The following is a 23,156-nucleotide window of genomic DNA, read 5'->3' as shown; positions in this document are numbered from 1 at the left end:
AAATCATTGCTCTTTCCACCACATATTAATACTTCAATCCGATACTTTCCCCATATTTGCTCAGTTTGTTCCTTTATGATATACCATCCTGCTCTGGGAACAGGGAACAGCCAGAGAGTATCCTATTCAGTACCCCTTTTGGGGTACTCTTCCTGCTGGTATTCCCTTGATTTGTATTACCCAGAAAAATACTTTGTACCAGGGTGCTAGTAATTACTAAAGCTTTAAGGTTTATTCTGCACATGTTTTTGAAGCTGGCCTTTTATACGAGGTCAGACAACTAAGTTTGCGAATTTGTTGCAACGATGTTGCTAACCTATTTTTGATATCAGAGGGATTATCCATTATGAATTTGTACCAACTGGACAAACAGTTAACCAAGGTTACTATTTGGAAGTGCTGAAAAGGCTGCGTGAAAGTTAGACTACGTGAACGTTTCGCCAACAATTCATGGTTCTTGCATCACGACAATGCACCAGCTCACATGGAACTGTCTGTGAGGGATTTTTAGCCAGTAAACAAATAACTGTATTGAAACACCCTCCCTACTCACTTGATCTGGCCCCCAATGACTTCTTTCTTTACCTGAAGATAAAGGAAATATTGAAAGGAAGACATTTTGATGACATTCAGGACATCAAGGGTGATAGGACGACAGCTCTGATGGCCATTCCAGAAAAAGAGTTCCAAAATTGCTTAGAAGGGTGGACTAGGCACTGACATCAGTGCATAGCTTCCCAAGGGGAGTACTTTGAAGGTGACCATAGTGATATTCAGCAATGAGGTATGTAGTACTTTCTCTAGGATGAGTTCGTAGACTTAATTGTCAGACCTCGTATAATACTGATGGGTGTAAACATCATTCGTTCTGTACCTTTGGTATCTCTTTAGGCTTCCACAGTTTATTCTCCGTGGTTGAGTGATTTCCCCACTCATTTATGTATTTTCCTTTTGGGGGTCCTCTTGCATCCCACCTTTGTTTCCTGTGTCTTTCCATTAGGCTTTATCTATCCTAAGAGCACAGTTACATCTTTCTTAAGAGCACAGTTGTACTCCTCTTGCTTCTTAATATTTCTTAGTGAGTCTAATGTAGGGAAGATGATGAGTACTTTGTCTTTTGACGTAGTACTAAGCCCTAAAATAATTTGGAATTCCAGTTTCTTAAATGTCACACATTACAACTAATTATTTCAGGGCCTTTACCATACCATTTTCACTGTGATGCTATTCATTCATTCATTCAATCAAAATTTTTTGAGCTCTACTATATACTAGGACTGTTGGGTGTGCTGATTAAGGCCAGATCTCAAGGGGTTTTCATGTGAATATGGTGATATTGTTAAACATCTTGGCACATTCTGGTACCTACTTCTACAGTTTGATGTGGTTTTTTACTTTCAATAAGGTTCAGTTGACTTGAACAGATATTTCTGGAGCACCAACATATAAGGGATTGTGAGCCAGACAATGAAAAGAAAATAGACTTATCTTTAAGGATTTTATGCTTCAATTATGGAAGTTGGGGAGGGGAGATCAATATACCAAATTCAGCTGTATCATTAGGAAACATATTGTTAGTACTAACGGAGCGCTGCAGCGCATACCAAGAAAGAATAGAAGGAGAGTGGGTTATTTATATCTGAAGGGCATTGGAGAAGGTTTTGAAGTGGTGGGATTGGATCCTGGGGATTGAGGATGTGTAGAGGATTTTGGGAGGCCAAGGTGGGGAAGTGGCACTGAGGTGAATTGAACTAGGCTAACAAACCCGTGAGGGCACCTAATGCTTATGTTACCGCAAGTGTTTGGTGGTTGGGACTGGGTGAGCGGGAGTTCTCCAGGTTCCTTTAGCAGAGAAGCTGAAGAGCTCTGTGCACATCCAGCCCGTTAATTTGTACTTATTTCTGGAGAGACTAGAATACATTTGCTGTTTTTGAGTGTGTTGATAACATGATTGCATCTCTACTGAGGGTGCCAAAAAGATGTATACACATTTTAAGAAAGGAAAAACTGTATTAAAAATGCAATACTCAAAATATACCAATAACAAAAGATGAATACATGTCATGTGTATACATTTTTTTGCCATCCCCGGTATATAGTAAGATGGTTACTTTGATGTATTTGTTTTTATGACATTTATTAAAAATACGGTATTTTAACTTCTTCTTCTAGAAGAATCCAAGGAAATTGAATAAACCAAACAATGGTTAAAGGGCACGTTGAACTTTGTGATGAGAATTGACAGTTGAGGCAGTTTGAAGTCACCATTGGCATTATCCCTAATTCATTTTGATTTGCCTTTTAAAATTATATGAGTTTAGATAAAGGCGAACCTCAGCTGAGAATTTCCTGACTTTAGTTATTTTTTTCACAACATAATTTAATTGGCTACAGTGAATTCTATAGTGTTTTCTTGTTCCATCTTTGGATACACTGATGATTTTACAATTAAGAGGGTTAACATAGAAAAAGAAAATATTTAGCTTTTGGAGTTATTGCTTTATGGGACTGATAATATAGCAAATGAGGAATAGTTGTACAAAATAAAGAGGTGTTTAAATTTTTTTCTGTTTTTCAATATTTCGGAGGAAGTAAGGGTGGTTCCTCTGGGTTTCTTATCTGACTGGTTATCACATTGAGAAATGTACTTCACTTTGAAACTAGTTATTTGAAAACAAAATTATACCCCCAACTTTATACTCACACTTTAAGAATTTTCTTAAATGTTCTTATAAAATCAATAAAATAAATATGTTATAAATATCATTAAAAGAGAGGGTGGGGGAAGAATATGGACGTGTGTGTGTGTGTGTATGTGTGTGTGTGTGTGTGTGTGTGTGTGTGTGTGTGTGTGTGTGTTGCGGGGAGGGTGTGAAGGCAGAAATAGCTCATTCCCAGATAGGGCTTTCTGGTGCACTCACTATATACTTTATATACTTCTTTAGAGATTTCAGTCGTTATGTTAGGGAAATTGTTGTTCTGAGGAAAGTAAATTTAAAATAGGCAGAAACTCATCTCGAATAGCCAGCAGTTCACACAGACCTAAGTTTTGAGAGTTTTTCCATCGTTTCTTTTTCTTTTTTGGGAGCGGGGAACCAGCTACATTTAATTGTGACATTTTACAATTGTACAAATGTTTTGACATCTACCCCCTCCCTCCCTTCATATTTAGTCTCTTTAAAATGACAGGAAAACACTAACCAATCACAGGTTTGGTGGGTTTTATAAGCTTACCCCTTCAGTTCCTATTTGCAGCACCCAATATTCTTTTGACACACTAGACAGACCCAACAGTGGCGGACAGTAAATTTCAGACTCCCGGAGTTTAAAAGTTCAGGTTCTCTGAGCATGCTGTGTTGCAGTGGCACTTGTCCAAAATTGGTACCTCCCTGTAGTTAAGGAACTTTTAATGTACCAGTGAAAAAGGCCTTTTCCCCTTCAACGGGAAGAAAAACCACTCCTCAAAACCCAGCAGGTCTGGCTATGAGGTCTTTCTTCCTGTCCCAGCCCTCCAGGCCTGTTTTCTGCAGTGGAGCAAGAGACCCAAATCTAACGTGACTCACAAGAAACAGGACAGTGACGGCTCTAACGGGAGTGACCGGGAGCCACTGAGATACTCTGGCCTCCCACATCCCATGTGTGTGCTTCACAGAAAACAACAAAAACAACAGGTCCACAAAACACAGCAGCTATCATAGATTGATGAAATCCATTCATCAAGGGTGGTGGAAGGCAAGAAGGGGAGGTAGGAGGGTAAATGGCACAGGGAGGAAAAGTATTCAAATCAGCCCAGTCCCGGGGCTGGCAAATGCTAGAAAAGAGCTGCAGGAAAGGCTGTGGACCTTTCAGACTCACGGTGTTAAAAATCCACATATTGGTGTCAGGAAGAGTGTGCCTTCTGTGTACCAGAGACAGAAATCCTAGTTCCTCTGCAAGATGGGAACATGCAGAGGGCCCTTGGCAGCGTGGGTCGTGCCTTCCCTGGCGGAGAGGTGACCAAGGGAATTGCTCCACAGCCTCCGTCCGATCTCACACATCCCCTCTGGGTGGCAGGTGCCTCAGTGGCCTGTGCAGCCTTAGGTTTGGTAGGTGACAGATGCGGTAAAGGGATCTTCTCTGCAGAGGTTGGGCTACTCAGGCCAGACTGCAGTCTGTTGCTTAAGAAAACCACCAAAGAGGAAAAGGGGCGTTTTGCCAGGGGTCTTTGCTTCATTGGCCCTGATGATGAGTAAAGGAAAGAGAATAGAGAAGAGGCAGCCACTGATGATGGAGGACTGCACTGCTGTGAGGAAAGCCAAGGGCAAACCAGATCCAAAGTAGTCAGGCCAGTTCCACTCTGTGTTTGACAACCACTGTGTATGTATGGAACCAGCCGTATTCAAAGCAGTTAGTGAGTAGAGAAGGGACACATGCAGGGGAGTAACCAGCTGACCAACAAAATGGATGGGAAGAGACTGACAAACGTCCCCTGGGTGAGGAAAGGAGCCTGCAGCAGAAGGTTGAAAAGCATATCAGCTGACGCTAGGGAACGGGTGAGGCTTCCTCCCTGGAGCCTTGAATGCCGCCATTAGCTGTATCTTGAAATCAAATGGCATTCACAACTTTGCTAAGCACAAACGGGGAGCATCTGAAAATTGATATAGGAGGAAGAATTCCAGCGACGACCAAACATCTGCATATAGTGACGGATCACCAATAATTTGGGCTGTTAGTGACGGAAGCACAGGAATAAACCTGCGAAAAAACAAGAAGAGACTGAGCCAAAATACTCCGCCCTTCCAAGCGCAGCACTGCAAGTGTCCAACAATCCGTGGCTCCCTCTGCTGCTTCCTCTCCGTGCTCTGGGCTCTCCTCTGCGCTATGACGCTATTTACTCTTCTTCCACGCTGCTCCTCTCTCGCTGAATTCGAGCGTCTAGCTTGGAGATGGTACACATTCCCCAGGTGGAGTCTTTGATTCCCTTGGCAAGGTCCTGGAGAAAGGTTTTGACACTGTCAGCCAATCTCTTCACCACTCAAACTACCAAGTACACAGAGGAGTGTGAAGCATTTCAAAAGCTTTCACCATAAAGGACCCGGCAGCCCCGCCTCTGGGCTCAGGCCCAGCCTGCCCCACCCCTCGCCCACTGACCACCAGGTCGTGCTCCCAGGGCCATAGGTTCCATAGTTCTTCAATCTTAAAAGACCTTTCCTTTGGCAAAAAAGGATGAAATTCTGATGCGTGTGTGCGTCTCACGTTACATTTTATCCTTTTTGCTCGGGAGGATTTCACCCCTCAATTTTAAGTTTCGCACATAATTTGCTTGGTAGGAAGTAGGGAAATCCAGTACTGTCATTGACTTACTATTTGTTGAATGCAGGTACCAGGCAGCATGCAGTCTTTTTAGTGTTTTTTATCGTAGCAGCATCATGTCATCTTCTCTTCAGACCAGTGCTTTACCAATGAGGACACGAGTATAGCTTTCAGGACTAAAATAAGAACGCAGCGCATTCAGTCTCAAGTTGCTGCTTTGCTGTCAGTTCTGAGGTGCATGCCTGCCATCTTCATCAGCGGTGTCTTCCTCCCCCCAGCACCCCTCCCCCACCCAGAGTTCACTGACCTCACTCCTCCTATCCAAACACAGCGCTCCTGTTCCTTGTCTCTGGGCCTGGTGTGCTTTTGCTCCTCTGACGGCCGAACTCTTCCTCAACCTGCGTGACCCAAGTGTGTTCTCTCTGTTCTTGATGCTCCCAGACACGGTTTAGCATGCTCCCATAGGCTTTTACGTTATTTTAATGTGCCTCTGTTCTTACATTGCTGTAATATTTAATTGTTTAATTCCCGTAGCCACTGACATTTCTGCGGGAAGTGACTATGTCTATGCTACTAGCACATACTAGGTATACAGTGAATGGTCGTGGAATCTGCTGAATGAATTTGAGTTCCAGAGAAAGTTATCAAGCCTTTCATGACCATTGCATCTGACAAACTAATTCACCCAGCATTTTGTGGATGCAAGTGATAGTATAATGGTTAGGGCTTTTTAAACTCTAACTTTGCATTCATATTGAATCCATCACATAAAATGCTAATTTAATGAATGGTTGTAATTTCTTTATAATATGTTATTAACCTTGTTCACAGTTTAGGGGGGAAAATTGTGATAAATAGCTTGGTGGAACACACACTAGTGGTCTTTGTAAGGCTATTAAAGTTCCTATGAAAATGAGACACATTAAAATGTCAAAAGGCAAGTTCAGAGGAAGAGTTAGTATGTAGACCCAATTTTTATTTTCTCGAGTCTTAAAGTAATTAGTCTCACAAAGTTATTTATTGGAGTAACACTTGAATAATAGTTGAGAATTTGTGTAATTTTTCCTTGGTACATATTTTAAAATTAGTTACTGAGCCCAACACGTGTATTCTATTTATTGATTTACTCTGTTTGCTTAAGGCTTTAAAATTTAAATTACATCCAAGGTTTTAAGCCTAGAATCTACTTGCATATTGCATTATTATCAGGCACTAATTACTTTTAGAATGAGCAATAAAATAGAATATGAGGGAGAGAGTAATAAGAAAGAAGCTAACTATTTTTATTCAATTAATTACCAATTATTAATTATCAAGCATAGCCAAATAGTACCATGCATCTCAAAACAATGGTGGCAGTTTTATTTATATGACAATATGAGCGAAAAAGCACAAAAATGACATTTAATGGTAAGTTTACAATCCTTCAAATCCATCTACCATTTGTTTTTAAGTAAGTATGTGTTGAAATCCTACTCTGAACATTTTTATGTCCTTGCTCATAGCAAACATGTTATATCATTTTTGAGTTAGGTTTGCAATAAAAATTAATGAGTTAGTGTTTCAGTTTTTATGTAACAACAACAACAAAAATTTTTCCAAGGGTGTGTAAAACCAGCGGAAGTTCCACAGACTTTTGGACTCTTCTGTTCTTATGTATCAGCCTCTTGATGTTTCCTGTCTGCCTTTTTGACTACCTATACAGCTGTTTTTCATGTGTTTTTCAGACTTGGAGAAAGACCAAGTGTTTTTGACAGCTGCATGCTGAACTGCAATATATGCTTGGCCACAGGTCACGTTTGCATTTCTTCACTTGTGTTTTTACTCAATGTGTAAAAGAAATATGAGCATAGAGAGATTCAGAAAGCATGTAGCATGCTGAGTAATGGTAGTCTTCTTTCATGCCACTCCACTTACTCTGCTGCATAGATTCCACAGGAAGAAAAAGGGCAGAGAAATGGAGGAAATGGTATTCAGGAGTGAGGCTCCAAGGGCCCTTGTTGGCTATAATAATGAAAGATGGAAAATGCTCTGGGTTATGCATGGTAGAAAGAACTTCTGGGCATGGACACACGCGTGCGCATGCGGACACACGCACACACTGCTACACACCATTTGCGTGAATAGACTAATTTAGTAGAAAGAACTGTGAATCTAGGAGTCAGTTTGACATGTGATTGATTACCAGTTTATGTATCATGTTAAAGCTTTGACTACATGATATTTTAACACCAGGAAATGAGACACACTATTTAATAAGTATTCATTTCAGGAGTCTGCCATAATGGAACTTTCCTGTCTCCACCCCTCTGCCCCACAGGCACAAAAATTTTTCTTTGCTTTTGAAAACGAAAAATGCTGATTTCCAGAATCCTTTCAGAATGGTTTTGGTAGGCCCTTGCTCAGTTTGTTCCTAGATCTTGCAAATCACAACGGTTATTTTTCTCTCATCATGGTGAAGATCAATAGGATAAATATCCAGATTTTAAATTCTGGTGAAATCTCCAACCTTCCTAATTATTTTAACTTTAAAAGATATTTTATTTTTCACTGTACAGTTTCTTTGTACATACTTTCTGAGGAAACATCATTAAGATATTGTCATCTTTTCAATCTCTTGCTTTTGCGTTTTATATCCTGTTGGTAAAACTTGATTCATTCAGTGGATCAAGTCTGACTGCCTCTGCATGGTTTTCTAATATGTTTCTTTTCCCTCCCAGAAATTTCCTCTACTTTTACCTTTGACCCCTGTTCACTCTACCTACCCTTCTCAGGCTAGGATGCATCCTGCCTCTGTCATGAAGCCTTTCCCAGGACGTTCACTGTAATTAAGCTCTTGGATTTTCTGGAGTAGTGCTTAGTCTGTTTCACGTCGTTTAGATTGTCTATCTTAACTGATATTATTTTGAGAAAATGGATCCAGTGTGGCATGATGGAACCTCCCAGGGAACATGGAGGTATAGTGGAGCCAGATGGATTCCGATTTGAGTACTAGCTCTGTCATTTTCTAACTCTTTGACATTAGACAAATTATTTAAGGCTGTGTGGGTTTCAGTCTTCTCATGTGTAAAATGGGACAATTGTCCACCTTTTAGAGTTATTAAATATTATAGCTAATAGGCTGGATAAATGTTTAGCTCAAAGGCAGGAATGTAACAGGTGCTCAGTAAATGGCAATAGTAGTTATTATTGCTGTTGTTCAATAGTTCTTACAGCTCCTAATATAACACTGAGCATGTGGTGAGGTACCTTTGAGTATGGTTCATGGCTGGGTCGTTGAAATAGCTCCTGAAATCACATTGCTTTTATGAAGGCTTCCTGTTGGCTCTGTTCTATCAGAACTACAAAACTTTCATGGATTCTTTGGACTGTTCTTTCTGTTCCCATTATCTGTAAGGGGAGCCTCTGGTATGTATTCTGAAGTGGCTTCCAAAACAGTGATTTGAAGGATTTATTTATTTATTTTTGAGTAATGTTTTGGATTGATCCCTACATTTTTCTAAATGTCAGCAGCCAGGATGGTAATAAATAAAGCATTTTTTACTTACTTTAAATGCAGTATGTGAAACACATAGAATAAAATCTCAGCAAATCGAGCTGGAGATGAATAAATTATTTTGCCTAGCTTACTTCAGCTTAACAGACATTTATTAGTGTATCTCCTACGTGCCAGGCAGGCATTTTATAGTTTTTGGATTTACAAAGATGAGTAAGATTTGGTTCCTGCTTTTGAGTTTAGTCTAGGGTGAGCGAAAAACACAAAACCTGACCATTTCAATCGATGATTAGGTATAAGGTGGAGGTAAGGATGGGGTCTGTGGGCTCACAGATGGAGGGCGGTTGAGGGGGAAAGAGGAGACTTCTGGGAAGACATGAGCCCCGGCCTGTGATGTCAATCAGAGGACAAACAGGTTGATCCACTTGATTTAGGGACAGAGACCCAGCTCAAAGTGGCTTCAATATTTATGGGAATCTGTTGCCTGTAATGTTCATAGGTAGGTTTGGCTGCAGGTGAGGCTTGATGCACTGATTCAACCTGTACGATCCAAATGGCCTTGTGACTCCATACCTTATCCTCGTCACCCATTTCTCTACAAGCGGGGAGAGTAAGTTTCTCTCTAGTTCCATCTAGCTTAATCGAAGGATTTAGTTTCTCTCATTGGCTATAAATTATACCCATCCCTGAACCAATCACTGTCACTAGTGGGATACTAATTGATTTACGTAAGTCAGGGCTACCCTCCAGCTTAGAATAAAGTCAGTCTCATTCAAACCTCATGGCTAAAGATGAGAGCAGAGGGGACTGGATGACCAGGAGGCAACTAGCAAATGTTTATTAGACCAGGAGAAGAAAAGTGAAAGAGTGTTTTGGGGAAAGGTGAAAATATAAGCAAAAGCAAGGAAGCAGGTACCATCTAAAATGTTTGTGGAAAACAGCAGTTCAACATTAATACAACACGTAGTATGAGACTTAGACAATGATTATAAAATAATAACATGATGGTGTATTTACTATCTGTTGGATCTAGTGTCCATATATTGCTTCATTTAACTCTCACAACTAACTAAAGTAGGTGCACCATCTTGTAGATAATGAAACTTGAGCCCAAACTCACAGCTAGTAATTGGTGGAGCTGGACTCAAACCCAGATTATCTGACTCTAAAACATAAACATTACAGTATATCAAGTACTCTCCTCTATATTGCTAGAATTTTAGGAAATAAGACCTCATATTGCATGCTAAGGAGCCAAGATTCCTCTGGGGCTCAAGTTTTCTTTAGCTTCTAGCTGTTTGTCATACTGTGCTAAGGCAGTGGTTCTCACATTTTTGTATTCATCAGATAGGCTGTAGGGCTTCTTAAAACCCAGAATTTCTGGGTCCTAACACCAGAGTTTCTGTCTCAGTAGATCTAGAGTGGGACCCTAGAATTTGCATTTCTAAGAAGTATCTCAGCTAAGCCGTTGCAGGCGGTCTGAGAGCCACACTTGGAGGACCACTTCTTTGAGGTCTTTGGGAAATTGAAATTTTGTGGTTCAGTGATGTTCAACATATCGAAATGAACTCAAATTTTATTGATACTTCTGCTTGGAAATACACATGCTCTGACCTCACACTCTTTAATAATACAGATGTCAAGAGTATATTTGTTTACAGTAATATCCTCCCCCCAAAACCAATGCCATTGTGTAAGTGTTTCATTGATTAGGTTTCTTGTCTGATTCTTGACTTATTAAGATTAAATTTATTGCTCTCCTTCTAGGTCCCACTCAATTCACTAACGGTCAGTTCCCTCTTGATTGTTAAAAAAGTACATTAGTATACAAAAGACATACATTTAAAGACTTTATTGGTCTACCTTTTTATTATGAAAAAATTTAAATATCAGAAAAAGTAACCATTAACATTCATGTTTCCACAATCTAGACTCAATAGTTAAAAATGTACACACACACACACACACACACACACACACACACCCTTTTTTGATGAACCATTTGAATGTAAGTTACAGATCTTGTACCACTTCACCCATAAATATTACAGCACACATCTCCCAATAAGAACACTGTCTTATGTAATTCCAATTCCAAGATCACACTTAAAGAAAATTAACAATAATTCCTGTTATGTAACATGTAGTCATATTCCAATTTCTGCTGTTGTCCCAGGGTCTTCTATTCTTGGTTGTTTTTTGGTACCAGGATCCAATCAAGTGAAACTAAATTCTAAGAGTCATCAATACTGGATGGATCTTTAGACTCAGATTAGTTCTGTGTTATTTAAATACAGGTTTGATTGCTTTAACAAAGAACCGGCTTAATGATGGCTTAAATAAGGAAGATGTTTATTTCTGTCATATTTAACCACCTGGAGATAAAGTGGTCCAGGGCTTGTAGGGTGGCTCTGCTGTACTCAATACGTGCCTTCCATCTCTGAGGCCAAGATGGCTGTTCCAGCCCTACCATCGTGCCCGGAAGAGGGGAAGGGGGTGCTAGTCAGTCCTTTTAAGGACATGTTTGGATGTTGTACATATTACCTGTGCTCTCATCTCATTGGTAAGAATGTAGTCATATGTTGTGCCTCTAGTAGAGGCCTGGAAGTGAAGGCTTTATTCTAGATGGCTGTGTGCCGTGTGATAACTCAAGTACTAAAAGAAAATGACTACTCGTGGCAGTTAGCATCTCTGCCACAAGTTCTCTGTTGCAAATGACTGAGCTATACCAAACTATATTAAATATATTTAATAACTCCTAATCCATTACAATATGACATTTCTCCTTTTGAGCTGTCTAGGGCTAGTCGTTGTGCCTACACTGAGCTCAGAATGTTATTCCTTTTTGAATTGTTTGATAGGTATTTTATAGATGTTTTGTCATCTTTTTTATTAGGCCATAGCTGTCACTGCTCAGAGGTGTAAGTGTCTTTACACCTTTTCTAATTTGCTATTTTCTTTTCTCTGGGCTGGGAAAGCAGGTAACAATACACCATAATAACATTACGATTTATTGTGTGTTTTATGTGTGCTGTACAGTGTTAGAGACTTTTACATCTTTAACTTTGGAGCTTTTATGCAAGTATACTCATTTTACAAATGAGGAGGCTGAAGCTTCAGGGATATCCGTAATCTGTTTATGAGAACTACAATTGTTAGGCCCATAATTAAAAGAAGAATTGATGCCTGAGTGTCGAGACCTGGGAATCTTCCTATAAAAAGTTCACACGATTTCATTACAAAGACTTTGCAGCATCTCTTTAGACGATTTAGAGGCATTTTTATACTTTTTTGTTTTTGCTGGGTGCAGATTGCTAAATAGTTAAATTCTCCATCAATGAGATACTCGTTGTCTCAACAGATCTCTGTGAATACGCTTGTACAGCTTGCATACAAACTCATGCCTGTTTTGGAAGCCTTTAAAAAGCGTAGTAGATAAATATTAGATTTAAAAAAATGTAAAACAGTGACTGCAAATCCTACCGCGCACTGAGAGAATTCTCTTCACAACAGCATCAGAATGGTTCAGATGTGTGTTTAGTGAACAGTCATGTGCTGAGGACAGTATTCAACCTGGAGTATCTATCAGGTGATAGAATTATTGAATCAGTCAAGACGGGGTAGAGTGTGTTGTGATAATAAACACCCCAGAATCTCAGTTTATTTTCTTTTTAAAAAAAGCCCTCTGGCAGCATCCCATTCTTTTAAAAAATTGCCCTTGTGCCAATAGTTAGATAAAATAATAAGAATGTCATCCACTTCTATGTAGTTTATTTTATTTTTGAGCAAAATATTCTTTAAATTTCAGAATTTAAGTATATTATGTTGGCACTGCTATCCAAAGTAAGATGGGGCGGTTACTACAGGACGTACTATATATGGTAAGTATGGGTTAGCGAAGACAAATTAGTTAGAGGATTGACCTTTTGTTTATTCCCTTAAGGAGTAGCTTAGTTTTTCTCTGATGTGCTTCTTCCCTACCTGATACACTAACCACACTAGTAGAACATGAAAAGTTATATCCTAGATCTTTCTCAGATTGCGGGGACCGCGGTATACTGCATCACAGAAATAATCAGTACCATCATCTCAGTGTGTTGCTCTCACGGATTTTCTTGAGGTTGAGTTTTTAGCATACAGTAAATAAATGTATTTAAAGTTATAGATATCATCTGAATCATTTAAAAATTGGGAAATGTATATATGATAGAAAGTAACCTGATAACTTCATCAGTTTGTAATTTAAAGTTTAAACTGCTCATCAGTTTGTAATTTAAAGTTTGAACTGCTCATTTTGCCCCGTGAGGGAAAAAATTAACTATGTCATATTTGTTGTAGATAGTGATAAATTAAAACCACTATATTTATAAAAAAAGAACAGGCGATCTAATTTCCTCTAATTCTTCTGTAGGTCGAGATTTAATTTGTATCCAGTCTATGGACGGGATGCTGATGGTGTTTGAACAGGAAAGCTATGCTTTTGGACGCTTTCTGCCTGGTTCTCTTTTACCTGGTCCTCTTGCGTACAGTTCCCGAACAGATTCCTTCATTACTGTCTCTTCCTGCCGACAAGTGGAAAGTTACAAGTAAGTTTGGATGTTGAATGTTTGAAATCATGATTTATTTTTTTGTGTGTGTCATGTTACTGATTAATTCTTTTCCACAAACAACTGAGATGTTACAAATGAAAAAGAGACTGGTTTCTTTGATAAAATGAATTGTCGTGACTTAGAGGTGTCATTTACATGTTGTAAAATATTTGAAAGGCAGACTAGTGCAGAGATTGAGAGGAGGGTTTGGAGAGAGGCAGGCCTGGATTGGAATCGTGATTTTGCTCTGCACAGCTATTTGATGGTCAGTGTCCTTATCCTGGCTGTAAAGTGGTTGGTAATGGCTATTTTGACAAGCTTTTAAAAAATAATTAAACGCGTGCCCTGTTGCCACCCCATAGAAAATTCTCAGTAATTATTGGGACTGTTCTCTGAATTATAAATAATAAGACACAGTGTGAATGACAAAAGCCAGATACAAAGATGTATATATGGATTTTTTTTATGACAAAAAAAGAATGTATGTAACAGGAAGAATACTGGCCAAAAATACAAGTGTTGTTATGAATGTTTATAGTAGGACAGTTCATACTAGAAGTGAAGTCTGAAAATGACCCTGTGAAAACACTTTATGATTTTTTGCTAGAAATCCTTATTGATTTTGGTGAATTGTGTTTGATAGAGATCTTTTTCTCCTTTTACAGGCTACATTTCAATAAAAATTAAGGTTTTAAGTTTTTGGAGGGTGTCTTTTTTTGTTGTTGGAAGGGAGAATGGGGAAAAGAAAGTAGAAATCCATGCTGGGAAAAGAAATAGAGTTGGAGGATTACATGTCTTCAGTAACTTTATTGTTGTTATCTTACTGATGGCAACATTTAGAACTTCAGACGTCTAAGCAACACTTCATTATAGCTTTTCAGTATTATTTTTGGCTGTAAGATTTTTCCCAAGGCAGGAAGAAAATATAAATTCATCAGGCCAGAGCTGTAAATTTTTGTCTTCAAGTTTCAATATTGTGTATATAGCAAGTGAATGCAGCTTTCCCTTCATAAGTGGCACTCTACCTTTTGTGAATTATTGTCAAGGCATCTAGGATTCAAAACTCTGGAAACAGGCAAATGTTTTGTGACTAAGCAGAAGTTAACCGACGGAGGTAGTGTATCATTATGTCACATTCCTTCTATAACTCCAATGGCTCTGGTCCAAAGGAGATGAATGAATTGTGGCATTGCTACTGGCAATAAATAAAACATTATATTTACCTTGAGAGGTTGAGAAAAATATCTGTATAATACATTCAGGCCTGCCAAAACTTAAGCAATATTGAGGAGATCTGCTTTTCAGCTTTCCACCCAGTTCTGTGCCTCAAGTCCTGCCAAGCAGCGATACTGGCAGTGCTGCACTGGGGTCACAATACAAAGATTTGAATGCTCCATGACTTACACTTTGAAATATGTGCGTAGGAATTAATTTGATAATAACTCCAGGAGTGATCGGATGAGGAAACAATGTGTAGGCTTCCTTAATGTGTCAATGTAATCCCATGGAAGCTTTCACTGTTTTAACTGTGGTAATTCAATATATCAAGCTATTAAATTCATCTCCATCTATAGGACTAAAAAATACACACTTTACCCATTATGTGGCTCTTGTATAATGGTAAAAATCTGTGAGGTATGTGATTATTGTGAAATGGTGACAATCAAGAGGGTTTATACCATTAAATAGTATGTTGTATGTATATATGCCTTCAAGTTTAATCGATTGAATTAAATGTTAATCCTTGGTGCAATTGAGGGTGGGCGAAAGCATGAAAACTAGGTTCTTTGGAGGCTTCATTAAATATATTTATAATCAGTCAATAGAATGCCATCAGTTAGTATAAAAGGCTTTTAAGACATAATTCATTTTTCTTTTTCATAGTGATATTTAGTTACTTTAAAATAGGCTCAATTATGTTCAGATTGGCACTAGGGAAGGTCGTGGGTCTCAGACTTTAGTGTGCATGAGTCACCTGGAAAGCACGGTGCCAGATCCGATGAATAAGGTGGATGAGGACACACCATAATGTTTTTATTCGACAGAAATTGCCATACCAGAACCCATGTGTGACATGGAACCTTTCTGTTGTGATCACAAAATATGGTGAATGCTGCTGCCGAGTGCTATCCAATGGAAAGGCAGGGATCTTCAATACAGGAAGTGGAGCGTGGAACCTTAGTAACAGAGTGTGACAAGTTTCAACTTGTTTGGTGCAGTCAGTGGGGTGTGAGTTATGGTTGAGAGAAGGTGTGTTTTAAAGTGTGCCGTAAATCATCCTCCATCATGACAATACCCATGTTACATATCGCTTCTGGTACGGCAATTTCTGTCAAATGAAAACATTACAGTGTGTCCTCATTCACCTTATTCACCGGCTGTGGCATCGTGTGACTTCTGGCTCTTCTCCAAAGTCAAAATGATTCAGGACATCGAGGCATCCATGACAGCGCAGCTAAAGAGACTCATGAAAGAGGACTTCCAGAACTGCTTCAGAAAGTGTCAAGAACGATGTGATAAGTTTGTTCGTTCGAAGTAAGTGGGAGCATTTTGAGGAGGATTAATGGCAATGTGCCTTTTACTGTAACAAATTTTTTTATTAAAACATTCACTGTATTGTTTGATCACACCTTGTGTATATTTTGCACAAAATTTTATTTTTCTCTCCTCTTTGCTCTGGACTTCCCCTGAAGCAGTGCAAGTACCCTGTTTCCCCGAAAATAAGACCTAGCCAGACAATGAGCTCTAATGCGTCTTTTGGAGCAAAAATTAATATAGGACCCAGTATATTATATTATATTATATTATATTATATTATATTATATTATATTATATTATATTATATTATTTATATTATATTATACCAGGACTTATAGTAAAATAAGACTGGGTCTTATATTAATTTTTGCTCCAAAAGACACATTAGAGCTGATTGTCCGGCTAGGTCTTATTTTCAGGGAAACATGGTAGCTCCTAACATTGCTAACTAGATAATAGGCTATGTAGATCAGTATTTTAAAATGCATTTGTTGAATTTAATGGACAGTACTTTAAAAAGAAGATTGTGTTCTTCACCAGCGTTGGGCCCTTGCCAAATTGAAATATTTGGTGTTCTCCATATCTGTCCAGGGCTCTTCTTTTTCTCCTCTTTCGCTCGTGCTGTACTCTGTCTGTGACGTTCTTCCCTCTTCCTCTGCATATGAAAATCATGTCTGGAAGCCTCCTGTTTCCCTTTAGTTCTTCCCTGACCTGGCTGTAAGTAACAGCTCCTTTGAGGAATAATTTTCTGCTTCTTTCTGTACTATTCATGCTGTCATTGATGTTACACATTTGCTTGTTTTCCTTCTTGACCGAGCTCAGTGCTCCTTGATGGCAGTGATTTTGTGTCCCTGCTATTCCCCGGCAATACCTCTCACTGTACCTTGTTGAAAGTAGGTGTAACGAAGATTTGGTGAAGGAGTGAAAGTTTATAAGGAAAGTTTCTATTTTGTTAATGGCTTCTTTCAATGAAAATGATTCTGGCATCGAGAATGTTTTAGCTATCATTGAAATGAACATAGTAAGGCTCTGTATCCAGAGGTTCTATTTCTAGGAGAGTTCCCCGAGTTAAATATTGAGGTTCCAAAATCTCCTGGTGACTGTGAGTTGGCAACTATGTTTTATTTGAAAATAAATGATTTGGGAGGGTTTGCTTTTGTACTCTGTGACACCTCAATCCATATTTTAGGTACTTGCTGCTGTTTTTACGATGTGGTGCAGAAGCGAACTAAATTATACGTTTGAGTTTGTCGTTGGTGCTTCATAAAACTTATTAAGCATTTGTGGTTGTTGGGTCAAAAAGCACCACTGTTCACCTGAACTTGACTGTCTTTGTGATTCCTACTTTCTGCTCTGAGAAGCATGTGTGACGCTCTGCCATGAATCTTATTACATTGGGCCTGATTATTCTTCAATAGTCTCAACAAGGGGCATCTTAGTCTTTAGCTTATATCACTGAACTCTTGAGTGGTAAGAAGAAAATCCAAGTTTTGTTCTTTATTTCAGAATTTCCAAGGCTGCTTGTAATTGTTTGGTTTTGGAAATAGATTTACATGTACATTATGGGTCACAGTTCAGAGGATTTAAGGAACCACCATAAAAGAGATGCTAGTGTAAGTGTGTCATCATCTAAATTTACTGTCAGTTACGTTTAGTAATAAAATACCCTTCTGAGCTGTGTTCCAGGAAGAGAAATGGTCTGAATTTGGAAATCAGGAGTCAATTTTGGCTGTGTCTCTGCCTGCAGTTTTGATGTTAATGAGGCCACTTGAGGGGCTCATTTATTTCTCAGATGAAATAATAACTCTTTGTAGTTATATAAGGAGCTTCAAACGGCTCAGAAGCTTTGGATTTTTGTAACAATCTCATTAATATCCATCCCATCCTCTGGTTGCTTGGTTTGTCTACAGAAAATTAACCACCTATGTAATTAATTGCCTGAGGTTAGATCCATAGTAGGACCAAGCTCTGGGCTGAAGTTCTAGTCACCAGAGCACACTACTTCTGTTACTATGAACCGGGAAGAGGAAAACAAACCTTTTGGAGTTTGCAATGTGAGGTTTAATTAGTTGGCACTTTTGGAGACTTGGGGACTTTGATGGTCAGTCTTCGTTGATATGGAGACATTTGCTGCAGTTGCCTAGGGAATTTTTTAGCATGGTTTTTACAAGGCTGAGATCTTCACCTCCTACCTTCTTTGTCTCATTTCCCAGTCCTCCCCGCCATGCGTCTCTCCAAATGCCCTCCTGCCCTTTCATGTCTCTTTTACTGCTGCATGCCTTCGCATGTGCTGCTTGCTCTGCCATATGCCTTTTATCTCTGCACCAGCATGATGAGTTTTCACTCGTTCTTTGCAATCTAGCTTTCTCCTCTTGAACCTATACCAAGAACAAATATATTTCCTCCACTCCTATTTTTGTTTCTGCCATCATGCTCCCTTGGTACGATGTGCGTACCTTCTGTTAGCACAGGGCGCTCTGTGTTATCCTTATTTGTTTGTGTGTGAATCTCTACATCTACTTTGGGAGGTCCTGATGGATAGAGACCACGTAGCAGTTTTTTTTTCATTGTCAGAGTTTGCATTAGATCCCTACTGTATGTTTATTGAATGAATTAAATTCATATACATTAAGCTTTCATATTAACTGTAAGACTGATTTTATGAATGCTTTGCAAAATCTGTCTTAATTCATAGTCATTCTGCATCCAGCTGAAAGTGGGGGCTTTTTCCAAATGAAGTAGTCCTGATTGAGATAGGATGGTATTGAGATAAGAGTTGGTACATGACATTTGAATACCTGTGTATGTTTGTTTCAGTGCTTATGTAGATATCCCACATTGCCTTTATTCATTCAGCTCCTGGATGTTCACACTCTGAGACATCTTTCTCTTACACAATCTGAGGTGTCTGAATATATCATTTACTAATTCTCATCTTAGCTATGGAAGAGCAATGCAAGGAGTTTTGATTCAATGGGAGGGAAAGGATTCTACGAGCCTGACGTTTCTTCATTTGGAGTAGGATTATTGCTCTAATATGCCATTAAGTAATGGGAAACCAGCAAATTTAAACTTTCTTTTTTTTTTTTTTTTGCAAAACTTAGACATTTATCATTTACATCCCTCACACTGTGTGAACCCCCCTCCCCCATCCACCATCCCCCCGTACGTTCCCCCAAAAATTTAAACTTTCTTGCCTAAATTAATAATTTCTAGATTGAATGATATTTATACATTATTTTAAAGAATGATTTGAGCTAAATGTTAACTATTGACATGAAAGCTGTAAAATACGAATAGAAAGTCATAATGTCCATTACTGAGAACTCATTTTATGCCATATAAACTACTAGATGATTGATCTCACTTTATATAAATCTGTATCTGTCTATTTGTTAATCTATCAATGAATAATTGAGCACGTCATATATACCAGACATTGTACTAGGCACTACATTATTTTTTAATTCTTTTAACAATGCCTGAGTTAGAGATTATTATTCCCATTTTATACGTGGGGAAGATAAGACACAGAGTGTTTAATTTGCTAAAACTCACTCAACTAGTAAGTCGTTTAGCTGGCGATTAAACTCAGGTCTTCTGGGTTCCATAGATGATGTATTAATAATTTATGCTAATTTAGCTGCTGTGCATGATTTACATTTTAAAAAAATTTAGTGTTTTGGTGCTACATCTTTCTTAGTATTGTTATTTGTCACATAAAATTCTAATGGAAATGCTTTGGTAGTTGTCAGAACTATTTCCCCAATATTGAATTTTTGGACATGTGGTTATAATTTCTGGATTATGACACTTTCAGTTAGTTTTATGTCACAGTATCATTTAGTAAGAATTCAGTCTTTAATTCTATAGTTTTTAAAACCAAGGTAAAAGTGATTCATAAGGTTTAAAGATTATGTGCTTTTATTTATTTAATCTTTTTCTGCTTTATTGAGATTATATGCTTTTTAAGTTTAAAATAATTTACACTTTTTATCTATAAGTCATTTATAATTTTATATCTTTCAAACAGGTACCAAGTACTTGCTTTTGCAACGGATGCAGATAAAAGACAGGAGACAGAACAGCAGAAACTTGGTTCTGGAAAAAGACTAGTTGTAAGGACTTCTCTTTAATATGTACAATTTTCAGTAATGTTATTTTTAATCATAGATGTTTGTTCAGAATAAGAATTCCTGGGAAAAAATTTTTACAAAATGTTTCAGTCATTTCCCTTGCTGTGTTATGATTATGTCAATGATCAAAGCATTTTGTTGACTATTCTCCGGCAATAAAGATACCTTCTTGCTCATGGTCATAATATACCAGATTACAGGGTTGCTTCCCTAGAATTACACATGTCCAGATGGGGTCACTTTTCATTGAAGTGACTATAAACTAAAAAACAAAAAGAGAAAAATTAAAAAGAAAACCCCTTTAGCAGGTAAAAAAAGTTGTTGCTAGTAGGCATGTGACTAAATATATAAGTAAAAGATAAAAACGCACAGCCCACAAAAATAAAATTAGCTCAAAGACAAAGGTGGAAGTTTGATAACTTGAAAAATAGTTTGAAGAAAAGTTGTAAAGGATAACTTCTCAGTTTAATGGAAATAAGGGACTAGAGGATGATTGTGAACCCTTCCTTATCCTGAGACCCTTCACAGACAGGAAGGCGAAAAATAGAAGGAACTGAAAATTAGGATGGAAACAGTAAAGTGAATCTGAGAAGGGCACGTGCAGTATGCATGGAGAAATAATGCGGAGTTTAGAATGCCGAGGAAATAAGACTACCAGAGAAGACTGATTTTCTGTATTAGGATACAGAAGTTAAGAGAGATGGTAGAAAGGAAGACGAACTTGGAAAGAGTCAAGAATGCGATGAAAACATTTTCTCCATAATAGTTCATGGTAGTAATAAAAGAGAGAGCACAACATACACGAATTAGACACATCTTTGCACAGAATTTGGAGGTGCCGCAGTAATAATGCTTAAAGCATAGACTTTGGAGTCAAATCTCTACAGCAGTACTTCTTATTTTGAGGAAATGTGTTGACCTTTCCCAGTCTCAGTTGCAAAATGGTGATAATAGCTATTTTACAATGTCGCCGTTAGAAATATATATAAAGCACTTAGTAGAATGTCTGGATGGTGAGGATGACAATGGTAATATGATCAAATTGCCATTGGCTTCCTCCTCAGTAGTAATCTTCCTCCATTATCCCTCATGTTCTGCACTCCAGCCACTTGGGCTTCTCATTGTTCCAAATATTTCATGGCTCTTCTTGATTCTAGATTTCTGCATATGTTTTTTTTTTTTTTTTTTTCCATCTGGAATATCCTTCACTCATTTATTCACAGGTATTTATTGATACTGCACTGCGACTTACATTAAGGATGTATTCTGAAGGCAATTATAGTTGAGTGACTTTTCTGTTCTCAGTTAATGAATAGAGTAAGAAATAGTAGTAAACCTTCCTTTCATTACTCCACAGTCACTTGGCAGGACTGTGACGCCATCGGATATTATTAACTCTATTGCAAAGGGACAGAATTGACCCAGTGGAATGCTTTTAATAAAGTAGTTGTGGGAAGGCAGTTAATATTGGATAGATTTAAGTCTGTCATTTGGTCATTTTGGATTTCTGTTTGTCCCATTGTTCTTTCCCCTGTTTTTCTGTTTTCTTTTGGAGTTTTTCAGTACTTTTTTATGATTTCATTTTATCTTTTTTGGCTTATTAACCATAACTTTTATTATTTTAGTGGGTGCTTCAGAGTTTATAATATACAAGGTGTGATAAAACAATACGGTGAATATTTAAATAAAAAAATTGTTACAGTAAAAGACACATTGCCATTAATCCCTCTCAAAATACTCCCCTTCACTTTGAACACACTTATCCCTTCATTCTTGCCACTTTCTGAAGCAGTTCTGGAAGTCCTCTTTCGTGAGTGTCTTTAGTTGTGCTGTCATGGCTGCCTCCATGTCCTGAATTGATTCAAAACATTTACCTTTCGTGGTCATTTTGACTTTGGCGAAGAGCCAGAAGTCACACAGTGCCAGATCCACTGAATAAGGTGGATGAGGACACACCATAATGTTTTTATTTGACAGAAATTGCTGTACAAGAAATGCTGTGTGACACGGAGCCTTTCCATTGTGATCACCAAATATAATGAATGCTGCTGCTGAGCGCCATCCAACAGAAAGGCAGGGATCTGCATGAGGGGAAGCAGCACGTCGAACCTTAGTAACAGTGTGTGACAAGTTTCAACTTTTTGGGTGCAGTCAGCCAGGTGCGAGAGAAGGTGTGTGTTTTAAAGTGTGCCATAAATCATCCTCATGTCACCACCACGACAATGCTCCGTGTCACACATTGCTTGTGGTACATGGTAATTTCCGTCAAATAAAAACATTACGGTGAGTCCTCATCCACCTTATTCACTGGATTTGGCACCGTGCGACTTCTGGCTCTTTCCCAAAGTCAAAATGATTCAGGACATTGAGGCAGCCACAACAGCGCAACTAAAGACACAAAAGAGGACTTCCAGAACTGCTTCAGAAAGTGGCAAGAATGATGCAATAAGTGTGTTCGAAGTGAGGGGGAGTATTTTGAGGGGGACTAATAGCAATGTGTCTTTTACTGCAATAATTTTTTAAAAATTTAAACATTCACCATATTGTTTGATCATGCCTCGTATATCTTTAACTTACCACCGTCTACTTTCAGGTAATATTATACTGCTTCATATATAGTATGAGATCTATACTTCTGCTTCTCACCTTCCAACCTTTGTGCTATTGTCATATATTTTAATTTTACATATTTTACATAAACTCCATATTACATTATTAGTTTTGTTTAAATAGTCAATATATTTTAATAAGATTTAAATGATAAGAAAATCCTCATATATTTACCCATGTAGTTACAACGTTTCTGGTACTCTTCATTAATTTATGTAGCTTCAAATTTCCATCTAATGTCATTTTCCTTCCTTTTGAAGGACTTCTTTCACATTTCTTTCAGTGTGAGTTCACTGGTGATGAATTCTTTCAGTTTTTGTATGTCCAAGAAAGTATTTTTGCCTTGTGTTTGAAAATATATTCTTTAGGTATGAAATTTTAGTTTCACAGATTTTTGCACCCCAGTATTTTAAGAGTTTGCTCCACTGTCTTCTTACTTGCGTTGTTTTCCATGAGAAATCTGCTGTCATCTTATCTTTGTTCTTTTGTGTCTTT

The 23,156-nt window shown here is 38.2% G+C and overlaps 1 protein-coding gene and 1 pseudogene across 4 annotated transcripts in view; one reads left to right on the top strand and one right to left on the bottom strand.

The window, feature by feature from the left end:
- The window catches only part of BBS9 (Bardet-Biedl syndrome 9), a 359,579-nt gene that overhangs the window by 73,125 nt on the left and 263,298 nt on the right, over window positions 1–23,156 (top strand). For all 4 annotated transcript variants that reach the window (XM_088797660.1, XM_019757307.3, XM_019757306.3 and 1 more), the window contains 2 exons: window positions 13,200–13,374; window positions 19,949–20,033. In XM_088797660.1, coding sequence (XP_088653786.1) covers window positions 13,200–13,374; window positions 19,949–20,033 — 260 coding nt within the window. The remainder of the gene's footprint in view (window positions 1–13,199; window positions 13,375–19,948; window positions 20,034–23,156) is intronic.
- LOC109461223 (etoposide-induced protein 2.4 homolog pseudogene) lies at window positions 3,881–9,379 on the bottom strand (annotated as a pseudogene).

This window comes from Rhinolophus sinicus, chromosome 4 (genome assembly GCF_057876585.1).
Source record: "Rhinolophus sinicus isolate RSI-liver-muscle chromosome 4, RSI-T2T, whole genome shotgun sequence".
Taxonomy (NCBI): Eukaryota; Metazoa; Chordata; class Mammalia; order Chiroptera; family Rhinolophidae; genus Rhinolophus; species Rhinolophus sinicus.
The sequence above is the reverse complement of the archived record's forward strand: the minus strand, read 5'-3'. Positions and strand labels throughout refer to the sequence as shown.